Source organism: Electrona antarctica (genome assembly GCF_951216825.1).
Source record: "Electrona antarctica genome assembly, chromosome: 16".
NCBI lineage: Eukaryota > Metazoa > Chordata > Actinopteri > Myctophiformes > Myctophidae > Electrona > Electrona antarctica.
Window position 1 is genome coordinate 36,163,081 of NC_136797.1, and position 12,828 is coordinate 36,175,908.

Sequence of the window (12,828 nt, forward strand, 5' to 3'; positions counted from 1 at the left end):
CCACACACCCAGGATTTTGCGGTGCCACCCCTCCCCCCCCCCCCCCCCCCCCACCCCTTTACCCATCGCTTCTCTATTTCTCTCAGACACTATAGTGGAAGTGGCAGCTTTAATTGTTTGTGTAAAAAAAGAAAGAGAAAACAAAATATTGATAAAAAATCAGACATCAAATCTGTAACTTTAAGTTGTCTTGATATATTTCCTATTCACCACATTAACTAGATGAAAATGTTAAAACACTGGCCATTTTTTCAGTGTTCTATTTTATTCCATTAAACTAAAACACTGGAAAGATTAATCAAATGTTTCTTTTGGAGAACTGAGTGTTTTTAGAGATATTTTATAATGACACCACCATAGCAACTTTACAACTACTTAGGTCATCCTCTCACCCCTAATTTATACGTTGCACGGTGGCGTCTCACACGGACAAATGGGACAATGGCTATTTTTGATGTGAGACACAATGCGCAACAAAGTATAAATCAGGCTCAGAGCACTGTTGAGCAACCCAGCCTCTTGTCATTGTTGTCTTAAACCATGCTGCCTTATGAGATATCAAACACCTCACTGATATGCACTTCACCCACATGGATTGCTTATCTTGAGTATATGTAAATGTCAAACTCTCATTCTTATATTGTTTTGAATCAACAGGTTTTTCAAAACTCTCAGATAAAGGAATCGTACAGTTCTCTTCTTCAATTCCAATCGAAACTGAAAATGTCCTCCCCTCTTGTAAGATAGAACTCCATTCATGATCATGTAATGCCGTGCATGACTTTCTATACTTGGCTTTGTGTGTGCCTGCTTCGATGATCACTGAAATATGTTTACACTTAAACCTGCTAAAACTCACAGTGCATTCGGAGATATACACAAACAAAATCTATGGATTTATGAAGATGTAATATTGGATGCATTTTTTATTGATGTTAAATGAAAGACTGAAAATGGTTGTTATGCCTCGTGAAATGATTTGCTTTACTGCTTCTGCAATGTCATATTGTTTCTTTTACATTATGAATTTGTATAGGTTTGTGGAAAAGCAAGACCTACAAAAACTATATTATTTTGCTTGTTTTTTAAATCTGTCATGAGTGACATGAGTCATCACATCTGCAATGCATTTTGCCCCTTCCACTCAAATAAATAATCGCTAACTAATTTAAATTATTGTCTCCTTTTTAATCTACAGTATACAGACAGATTTATACAGTGTGTGCATGAAAGACGTGACTTTCATAAGCACGAGCACACCAAAAATACAGTATTTATTGGTTTGAACTTTGGAATGGAGATAACACCTACGATTGTCCTCTGCTTGATGTGCCGACTCTCCTAAAACACTCAATAAAGTGGCCTCTGCCTGAGTATGCAACCTATATTATTCACTCCTATATGTTTTCAGAGTGTAGGCCTCTACTGTATTTTTATTCTTGAATTTTAGAATCATTTTATAGACTGCCCACCTGTATTGATAGAATAGGAAAGGGACTTTGTATGTACAATACATGGAATGGAATGTCTGTATATGGAATGGACAGAAGCATAGAACAACTTCAACAGTGTTTCTTAACTGGATTCTGTGTCATTCTTTATACCAGTATTGTGTAAATAAACCTGTTTGGATTTTAAGACTTAATCATTAATCATGTGTGTGTGTGCGTGTGTGTACGTGCGTGCGTGCGTGCGTGCGTGCGTGCGTGTGTGCGTGCACGTGTGAGTGCGCGTGAGCGTGCATGATACATGCATGCATGCATGCATAGGGAGGACAAAGAGTTGAGGACACTAAACAAAGATTAATGAAACTAGTGGTTCTTTGGCTAGTAATCATATGGGAATCTTTTTGGTGCTATCTACAGAGCCTATCTAAAAGCGCATTACATCCACACACTGATGGCAGAGGCAACCATGCAAGGCACCAACCTGTCGTTAGGGAGCACTTCTTAAAGGTTCAACGTGCCGTGTTGCTCAAAGACACTTCAACACACAGCCAGGAGGAGCCTGCAGGGATCGAACCCTAACCTCCCAATTCCAAGAAGGCCACTCTACCTCCTGAGTCCTGAGCCAAGTCATCTTGTAACCTACAGGCAGCTATAGGATTAGGAGAAAGGAGGGTTTCCACACACTGAATATCTGCTCCCAGGAAACTTGAGAAAATTGAGAACGTTTCGACCCTTCCGGGTCTTCGTCAAGGTCAAGACCCGGAAAGGTTGAAACGTTGTAACTCTTCAATAAAGTTTCCTGGGAGCAGATATTTAGTGTGCGGACAACCCTCCTTTCTCATTGTACGTATTTTTTGTTCAGCACCTGTATAATCTTTTGAGATGTGTGTGCCTCCCTTTGGACCATAGCTAAAGAAGACAGCTAGGACATGACTTACTATTTCTGGACATAGCAAGAATCTGTCCCAGTCAATTAGCAGGAGTAAACATGGCCAGGTAAAGTAAAAAATACAATTATGATACATATTTATTTCTTAATTAATAATTACATAACGTCCAAGGTGGCCCTATTTTGGGCATGTCATCATCATCAAAGAATTGCAATAAATATCCCAATTGTCAAGCATAAATAAGGTCTACTTTTTGTGGTAGTACAATATTTCCACGTCTTTTCTGCTATGATATGGCTTATGACTGCAGCATGCCACATACTGCCATTTCAGCAGGTCAAATGAGGTTTGTCTTTGTAGACTACTGTCATTCATGAATTGGGCTATCAAATGCTGATAGATATGTTACCATTAATATGCCCTTCTCATGCACCCCTTCCCCTAGACAGCCTTAGAAGCTAGATCATATGGTATCAGGTGACACCAATAAAGCTAATGGAATGATTTGGCTCATACACAGGTGTAGATTTGTATTTCAAGGTTATGGAACTGCAGCAGTTCTTGTCTGATGTATATGTTATGTACCGTATAGCCTTTATTTTCCAGTGTTTCAGTTTAATATGATAAAATTGGCAATCAAATGTCTCAAAATCTTTTTGACAGGTTCGTTTGAGTATACAGCTGAAAGAATAACAAACTGTGCGTGCACAGTTTGCACACACACACTGCTCAATAAATAATTAAATATAATTGCAACGTCTTTGACCAAAACATTGTGATTAAACATAATTTCTTAATTGAGTATGTCGGTGTTTTTTATTCTTGTGTAAAATTGCAAGATGTCAGCCCAGTGACATCTCGAGAAACATTCAATGACAATACATCTTCCATCAAAAAGGAAAAAGTATGCAGGAAAAAGGGTAAAGTTGATATGAAATGTGATGTGAGCTTACCATAATGACAGTAATCCTTAATCATATTCCATCATATTCAAGGGTTTTCTTTTGGTGAGAAATGAGAGAGACTCCATAAAGCACTGCAGAGGTGTGTGTCTCTGTTCAACTGATGCTCGTTGATGCTCATTAATGTTATCAAAGCAATTATGTTTCTGTTTCTCATTTTCAGTTTTAGACAAGAATTTTCCATTTGGTCCTAACGCTGCTTATCAATTAATCGATTAATCGATACATACGGTTATCAACTATCAATAATTTAATCAATCGATAATTGACATCCCTCACTAGGCCTACACTGTGATCTAGTAAAGTTAAATAGTTCAACACTTCTTGAAGTTGAGTTGAGTTCAGTTCAGTGTACACAGTATGTATACACTTGTATGTACCTAAACCCTCACATGCACGTAAACACATACACGTGTGCATGCATACCAGAGTGAGCGTGCATACTGCATACCAGCGTGCATGCATGTGCGTGCGTGCGTGCGTGCGCGCGAGTAAAAGCGAGACGCCCCCGGCCCGTAAAGCGATCCTGACACCATGAATAATGGAGAGTGCCGTAGCAGAGAGGATAAGTTCTCTTTGCAAGGCTCCTTTTTCACAGGGCTTTCTCCCGTGGGTCACGTGAGCGCTGAGGTGGCAGTAATTCTTCATGACCGTGAGTGAGTGTGTGAGCTGTGTGGGCCGCACTGCTCAGGCAGGGCCCAGACTCCTCCACCTCCACCCCACACACCCCCACACAGTCGTATCTGAACCCCGGGGCAGGGCCCCGCAGCGCCTCACAGCAGCCACACAGGTCAAATGAATTGTCTTACAGTGTTAGAAACTCAAGGCAGCTCTTACGAAACGAAAGGTCAGGGAAGTGGATGAATAAAAGATGTCTTCCAAGAAGAACAAATCCACACGTTCAGAAGAAACCGAAGAGGCGGATGACGGACTGGGGGAAGCGAAGCCAAAAGCAAAAGAGAGGTCCAAAACCGCAGACCCAGAGAAGAGTGGGAGGAAACACAAGACTGCAGAGGCCTCCGGGGGCCAGGAGTCCCCAGAGAAGGAGAAGAAAGGGAAAAGCAGTGATAAAACAAAAGAGAAAAAAAAGAAAAACAAATCTGATGATGACACTGGAGGAGATGGTTTGATTGAGGATGAGAAGGAAGGGAACGAGCAGAATAACAATGACATCAAGTCTAAGAGGAAGACATCAGAGAAGCTTACAGAGAAAGTGACAGACGGAGGTCAGGAGGACAAAAAAAAGAAAAATAAGAAGAAACCATCTACAGAGGAACCAAAGGCGGAGGCGGAGATGGGCTCCAAGAGTAAGTCCAAAGATGGAGAGAAGAAAAAGAAGAAGAAGAAGAAGTCCCATGATGACGAAGAACCCCTAATGGAAGAGGAGGAGGAAGAAGGAGAGGACTCAGAGGAGGATTCCAAGAAAAAGAAGAAGAAGAAGAAAAAGGCAAAAAAGGGATCAGGAGACAGTGATGAAGACGAGGACTCAGATGAGGATTCCAAGAAAAAGAAGAAGAAGAAAAAGCCAAAAAAGGGATCTGGGGACAGTGATGACGATGAGCAGGAGGACAAAAAGAAAAAGGGGAAAAAATCCAAGAGCAAGCAGGTGGACTATGCTGAGCTCTACCAGAACCAGCTTCTGAACTACGCGACAGACTCATCGGATGATTACAACGACGAGTACCACAAGAAGAAAGGTAGGAATACATGTCACTCAACACAACCAGAGGCAATCCTAAAATGTTAAAATTGTTATCTGTGAACATGGGCATGGGGATGGGACACCCTACTATGCTGGGAGATCCTCTGTGATTGTTCTTGGGTGAAAGCTCAGGTATGTTCCACATGAATGGAACTCAACAGAGACAGAGGGGAGGTAGACAGGTGCTGGGTGCAGGGCCCATGGGCTGGGAACAACGCCGAGGCCAGGGACGTGGCTGAGAGCCAGAAACACATCCCTTTAATAGAATAGAACAGAACACTGACTTCCCTATTTTGGGCATGGCAATTTTGGAGGGCGGGGCTTCAAAATGTGTGTAGATCAACTATTTCTGAATAGTCAAAGTATAAAATGGGCAAGGGCCCATATGTTTAAGGGCATTTAATGGAATTATTGGTCCTCATTTTGCGACCTATGACCTACGTCGCGACCTATAGCTTTAGGTCGCGACGTATGCGTTATAGGTCGCGACCTATAGCGCATAGGTCGCGACCTATAACGCATAAATCGCAAACTAAAGCTATAGGTTGCGATGTAGGTCATAGATCGCAAAATGAGCTCGCCCCTCCTGGAGAAAATATGTGATTTATAATTGTATATACTGTATTACCGTACAAAAACATTATTCTATCTATAAGCCTATCACACTGGCTTTAAAATGTGCGATCAGGGACATAGCTGACCATTTGGTTGCCCTACTCGTAGGATATTTGTGCTGCCCCCCTCCCGATGCATTTCCTCATTCAGATCGGCTATTTGCCGTTTGCGAGGATGCACACACGGCCACTCGTTATTACGCGGCGGAGCCGCGTAGAAATGTGTTATTATGAGGGTCGGCTTGGTACTTTTTGGCAAATTTTGTTGCCCCCCTCGGCGTGTTGCCCTACTCGCAGTGCGTATTGCGCGTATACGACGGCACTGTGTGCCATTTTAATGTCCTACAATACGTACCTGTATTTCAGCTTGTATTTCAGCTTTCCTATTCAGCCATTTGTTCATTCAACTTAATGAGTTCATTGAGTCCAGTGTACAGTATCCCAGGCCTAGCCCGTAATGGGTGTACAGATCGGTTAAGTGATTGTGGTTAAACAACATTTAGAGCGAGAGGATAGATGTCTCTGGTCACATTTCCTGGGGCCACCATCCATCTGATTTTATCAGGTGTCTCTCTTTCTCTTAATCAGGTTTTAATAGGTCTCCCCTGTTAATTGGATCTCTAAGTCCGTCTCTGTTCAAGTATTCTCAAATTGCTAGATATCAGGTGTCAGTATACTTTCCTACACCTCCTCAGTATTAGCTGGGCTATGGTCTGCCATGTCTTACACTGTACACAGTGTACACTGTATACAGTATGCATGCGTGTACTTTGTTGACTAAACGTTCCCCAATGTTAAGCCATAACACCGATACTCATAATAACTACTAGGCCTATCTGAATGCTCTCTGAGTCATGTATAATGGTGAAACCACACAAGTTGTCTATTAGACCTCTCTTTCCTAAGGGACCGGTCGAAATTTAAATAGGGGTACCCCTGGAGGAAATGTATGTGTCCTGATATAAAATACCATCACCCTCCCTGTGAATGAAAATAAAAATCCAGTCCCCTCCCCAGGTGATTAAACAAAAAGTAATCACCCTCCCCTATTAATTAATATCACATTTACCTGAGTATTATTTATTCCTAACTTTAATTTGCTAGCGTTTTTAATATGTGAGAAAATAAAGTGACCGCAAAAAAAAGAAGTCCACAGTGAGGTTTGAACTCACGGCTAACGCAGACAATGGTCTCGTAGTTTAACGCCTAACACAGCAAGCTATGGGAGCTATAGAAAAGTGGGGGTTGTAGTGTGTACTTACACACTTGGATAGGCCAAGCACAATGATTGACACGGGGAACAATGAAAACCGGTCCTGTTGGGAAGAACCAAGTGAAAGCAACAGAGGGGTATCGTTGACCAAAGTTGTACTTTAATTCAGAAAAGCTGTAGTATTATATATATATATAAAACCCGGACTATTTTAATATCAAAATTGGATCACCCTCCCTTGGACTCGAAATAAAATTAGCTCACCCTCCCTCTGACTAAAATTAAAAAGACATGGCCCTCCCCTATTTTCCTCCAGGGCCCCCTTTTCTAAATTTCGACTGGTCCCTAAATTGACCTTATTCACATGGTGACCATTTTGCTACTGTCCTACTGAAGGGGTGGGAAACCCCATCCTGTCAGGGAGCCCCCCTCTGCCCCACAGTCGCTCGTAGGCTACATGGCGAGGACTGCCCATAGTGTGTTGACACAAGCCATATACCATTGTTTCCCCTCCTGTACATGCAATATTGAACACTTTTCAGTTACATAACCCCACAGGGTAGGGATTTAACATATAGCTTACATTGTTGCTCAGTAACACAAAACCACTATACTGTTACCAATGTGTCCTTTCTTATAGACAATAGATAATAGCAGGGCCAAGCTACTACTACTGCTAAAGGTCTGCTGTAGCATCAGACCTCTGGAGTCTGGACTATCATCATCATCATTTTTCGACCGTGGTCGAGATCGTGGATTTCACAATAACACGCCAGACTTCCCGGTCCTTCATTGCCATCCCCAGTTCCTGCTTACTGATGCCTGTGTCCCTAGCGATGACATTAGGGAACGACAGTTTTCTACCTCTGGTCTGCTTTGAGGCAGGACTCTAGAGAAGAAGGGAAGATATAACCTCATTGTCAGCTCTGTAGCAGTGGCCGGCAAACTGTGTTCTTCTGGATCGGACTAGTGATGAAATATGGGGAAGGTTGCCGTATATTAGATTCGTCGATGGGTGGCTCTTCCAAGACAGATTGTGCGCTCTCATTAGAAGGCGGGTGTGTGAAGTTGCCCAAACGGCCAAGGCTCCAAGAACAGTCAGAAATGCAGTTTAAGGGTCTTTATTGTCCCCCAAAACTCCTCCACCTAAAGTCCAGTACAGATTCCACAGTATGAAAACAGGAAAATAACAATAATAATAATACTGAAAAATGAAATAAACACTTGAGCACACACTACTGAACCAAACCCAACTGGCTAAGAGCTCTCTTCAGGCTGTACCTTGCTTATACAAGGCCCTGTAGCTCTCCCTCAGGGATGTTACCTGTGTCATTGCCCACTTCTAACTAACTAACCTGTCACTGCCGCCTCCTTTAAATAGGAGTGGATCCTACCACTGGGCACAGACTCAATTAGCACATTTCTTCTCAAATACTTCACTAATATAAATACTTCCATAAATAACACCTTGAATTAACAGTAACCTAAACATTCTCAATAATGTGTTACAATTAAACAAGTATAAATCAGAATGAAAACTCCATGACAATTTCTCAAAGCATAAGAAGAAAACCCCTCTCCTGCATAGCACTTGGCCCCTTCCTCATCAAGGGAAATGCCACCAGCAGTGCAGGAGAGACAACTAACCAATCAGTGATTACAATTTCAATAAAGTTTAAAACAATAGTCCTTGCATGTTATATAGACAACAGTTTCATGTGTGTTTGTATATAGGGCACGGGTTGCCCCGTGACAGGGTGTAAGTGCCATCCAACCGTTTCTCTAGTTTCTTTGAAAGTGTCCATGTCTCGGAGCCATAGAGTAGAATCGGCTCAACGGCCGTCCTAAATATTTTTACTTTAACATCTTACTAAGCTGGGACTGGACTATAGTTACACTATTGAGTGATATACAGTAGTATTGAGTGATATACAGTAGAGTACGGGGATATACAGTATTGACATCTTTACTCACGTTGTAGTCTGTCCTGCTACATTAAATAGTAATACAGTTAGATATGTCAAGTAGTATAGTTCACAACAGGAGAGTGAATAAAATATTTCAATATTTCAATATTTGCGAGGTATGAACATTTATGGGACAGCCCATTAAAGGTTTGGATCATGGCACATTCTTATCTCATAACAGCAAAGTGTTCACCAATCTCAATGAAGGTGGTAACAGAAGTGGCACCTTTTCAAAATACTGTAGCGTCCCAGGCCAAGGAGAGCCTTCTCAGCATGCTTAGGGACATGCCTATAGTTGTTATTGCTATGTTATTGTTATTAGTCAAATATTTGTATTGACATTTTCCACAATTATACAAACAAACACAGAATGTGCCATTGCTCTATTATTGTGTTATTGTATTATTATTATTATTGGATATGGGGAATGGGTGATTAATGTCACTGGGAAATTAAAAATAAAATAAAAGTGTATACATAATAGTGAGAAGTGGTCAGTCAGTATATGCTTTGGCCAGACTTGAAATCACTGCTTCCCTCCAGCGTCTTGGACATGCATCTTGGGGAAGAGGCTGTGAGCGCAAGATCAGCCGTGACGACTCGGCCTCGTGAATGATTCTGCCCACTCCCAAGCTCTGTGGTAGACCCAGTCCAAGCTCTGTGGTAGCCCCAGTCCAAGCTCTGTGGTAGCCCCAGTCCAAGCTCTGTGGTAGCCCCAGTCCAAGCTCTGTGGTAGCCCCAGTCCAAGCTCTGTGGTAGCCCCAGTCCAAGCTCTGTGGGGGCCCCAGTCCAAGCTCTGTGGTAGCCACAGTCCAAACTATGTGGTAGCCCCAGTCCAAGCTCTGTGGTAGCCTCAGTCCAAGCCTCTCCACGGGGAAAACACCAAAAGAGTATTCCTCATCCTTGACCGTTAAGGGCCTTATCGCTCAGTCTCACTGGCAATGTAAAGCACTCCCTACTGGCCTTTCCCATCAGGAGCACGACACCTAGATGAGGTTACCTTGGTACAACGGAGATGGGCCTATTGGCATCTATACTACTACTAAATTCTAAATTCAATGGCTGGTTGGACAGCAAAATTGCTCCTATTGGCGCCACCTGCACCTCATCCCCCAGACCCCACCACCCCCTTTCTATTAATTAATTTGAGTTGGTGTCAAGTATCTGTACGCTAGACTCTAGCGTACAGATAGCGGCTATCGTGTTCCTATAGAAAGAAGTTGCGAGTGTGCTTGATTTCCAATACATTGAACTAAGAGTAGCAGCAGCAACACATTGGAAAACATTGAAAAGTAGCAGGAAAAAGAATGGAAGATGAGTGCAGACCCATTACAGGGCTCTAAGCTATAGCCTAAAGTAGAGCAATCCTGACTAGGGTGTTTATTTTGGGAGGCTCTATAGGGAAATTGTGCAATGTCATGCTTAACCACTTACGTCAAACATTTTCAAAAATAGATGATATATAAGCTGTGAGCTTGTAGATCTGCTATTTTGGAAACCTGTCTGTCTGTCTGTCTGTCTGTCTGTCTGTCTGTCTGTCTGTCTGTCTGTCTGTCTGGTAGCTGTCAAATGAAGCTGTGGAACATGAGCGAGGTGTGGCTGGCGTGTTAGTTACCATGGTTACCAGGCAGACACTGCAGATTATTTGCATTGAATTCCCTGGCAGCCATGCTGCATGGAATGGAATGAAACATTACCCTGCTCAAACGCAGTGCTGCAAAAGACAACAAAGTCATTTTTCGAGGGATGCAATACCAAAGCATGGCTTTTGAAGATTACGCCATATGGGAGCCAAGTCTATGGGATTGTTTAGAGAACTTATGATTTACATCAAAGTCCATAGACTTGGCTGGTAGACATTTGCTAGCCAAGTCTACTAAATTTAGTAAATCGTTTGCCAGCCAAGTCTAGCACTAAGTCGAGCACTAAATGATGTCATGTGGCCGATATAGATACAGTGGGCGCCCCTCACTGTATATATTTTGTGTATATTTTCTCCATTATCGTGCCATGTCTGAGAATGTTAACTGATACTGTATTGATACTGTGTGATTCAGATGTTGCATAATTCTCTCTCTCTCTCTCTCTCTCTCTCTCCCCATTTTCAGTATATGAGGTGGTAACTGTCACTGGTGACGTTAAAGGAGCAGGCACTGATGCCAATATCTTTGTTAGTCTATTCGGAGAGTATGGAGTGACTCCAAAAGTGCACCTGGCCAGCAAGTGAGTTAATTTCAGGGTCCCCCAGTTTGCTATGAATTATGCCATGGACCCCCATTTGAGACCCCAATCTACACAAATCCAAGAGTGTACAATGGAACCAAATGGGACTGTCTATTTGGTTCCATTTGTACTCTTTCGGTGTTAAAGACCCACAAGGGTCCATTTGGTGGGGCCCCCCTGGAGCCCCCTCAATGACACTTGGGGCTCCCTGGACCCCACTTTGAGAAACACTGCTTTAATCAACACAGTCCTATATGGCCTTAATACTACTGTGATACTGTCTGCAAAAGGAGTTGTGTTAGCTTTTAAATACTGGTACTGCAGTACTGTATACATCAATCATATTTTATATTGTATGTGTTGTTTGGCGAGGTGGACAGCAGGTATGCTGGTAATAAAAATATATTCATGTCAACTTTTAACTGTTAACCTTTTCTATTCCTCTAACTCCTCAGCACAGAAAAGAGGTATTTTCTTATGAGTCAAGATGCTGATGTTGTTTTACACTTGCGTACTTATGGCACTGTATAAGAGAGTATTCCTGTTATGTGGACAACCTATAAAGTGTTGTCTCACATGCTGTGACCTCTATGAAATCAATGAGAGAACAAACTGCTAGCCCGCCCCTACTGCTAAAATGTTATTGCTTCAGTGTATTTATCACAATTGGTATACCTGCCCTTGTATAGGCAATTTACTCTGACCATGATGTGTCATGATACCTCTGAAGCAACTATATTACAGAAGTACAATTGAGGTGCAGGAATCTCTTCTCTATACAGTAGAATCGGACACTCAGAATATCTGGAGTAAGGATGAACTACGTGACATGGCAGGTCTTCTGTTCCATTTACAACGTAAATGAAAGAAGACCACGATGTCATTACTGTTTATTGATTGATGTATTTATTGACAAGAATGCATACATGACTGAACATTCTAGACCGAAAGGATAAAACACAAAAAGGCTTGAGAGCTGCCTTATCTATTGCCAAGAGATGTTATCAGGAGCAGCAGGCGGTGCTCTTATCTCTGCATATACAGGTACTGAAGATAAGGTTGCACAGTCGATAGGATATACCAACACAGGTGTTAGGCCTGACTACTGTAATCCCCGTCACTCACACCGTGGAGCAGCGTTGTTCTGCACCACAGACAAGCAGTATCATGCTGCAATAGGCCTATAGAACTACTCTGTTCCAAGTAAAAGTCTGCAATTAAAAATGTACTTAAAGTACAAAAAGTAGAAAGTACTCATATGCAGAAATATGTCCCATTTCACTAGTTTTCAAACGTATACAAATCTTTTGAAAATAGAAGATGTGCAAGCGCCAAGCTGCATTGCGATGCATTGTGAGCTTGTAGATCGGCTATTTTCAAATGGTCGAAATGTATATTGGTAGGGCTGTACTGGCCTGGGTAATTAATGTATGTTTAGTAATAATAATCTTTTTTAGCAAAAGGCAGATGCACACCTCAGAAGGCTAGTGACAGGTGCGTAGGGCAATATAAATAGAGCATACATTAATGTCTGTCCTTATGAAGGTCTAATGGACCGAAACGTCAACCTAATAAAGAGCAACATTTTGGCAAGTGTCTTTGTTTTTCAAAGATACCCTTTTTTATAGTGATAATAATCAAAATATACAAAGTAACTAGTAACTAAAGTTTTCAAATAATTGTAGTGGAGTAGAAGTATAGTACTTGAGTACTTAGTTACTTTACACCACTGCAAAATAGCAACATGTCATGTATTCCGTGTACAATGCTATGTCATGAATAATCCACTTATTGGAATAGAATGAATGT

General features: G+C 41.9%; 1 protein-coding gene across 1 annotated transcript in view; it reads left to right on the forward strand.

Annotated features, from left to right (window-relative positions):
- Window positions 1-4,171: 4,171 nt before the first annotated feature.
- Window positions 4,172-12,828, forward strand: part of loxhd1a (lipoxygenase homology PLAT domains 1a) — a gene marked incomplete at both ends in the record, with an annotated part of 62,305 nt that continues 53,648 nt past the window's right edge. Inside the window, 3 exons of the mRNA XM_079524014.1 lie at window positions 4,172-4,997; window positions 10,905-11,019; window positions 11,475-11,486. Of these exons, the coding sequence (XP_079380140.1) occupies window positions 4,172-4,997; window positions 10,905-11,019; window positions 11,475-11,486 (953 nt within the window). The remainder of the gene's footprint in view (window positions 4,998-10,904; window positions 11,020-11,474; window positions 11,487-12,828) is intronic.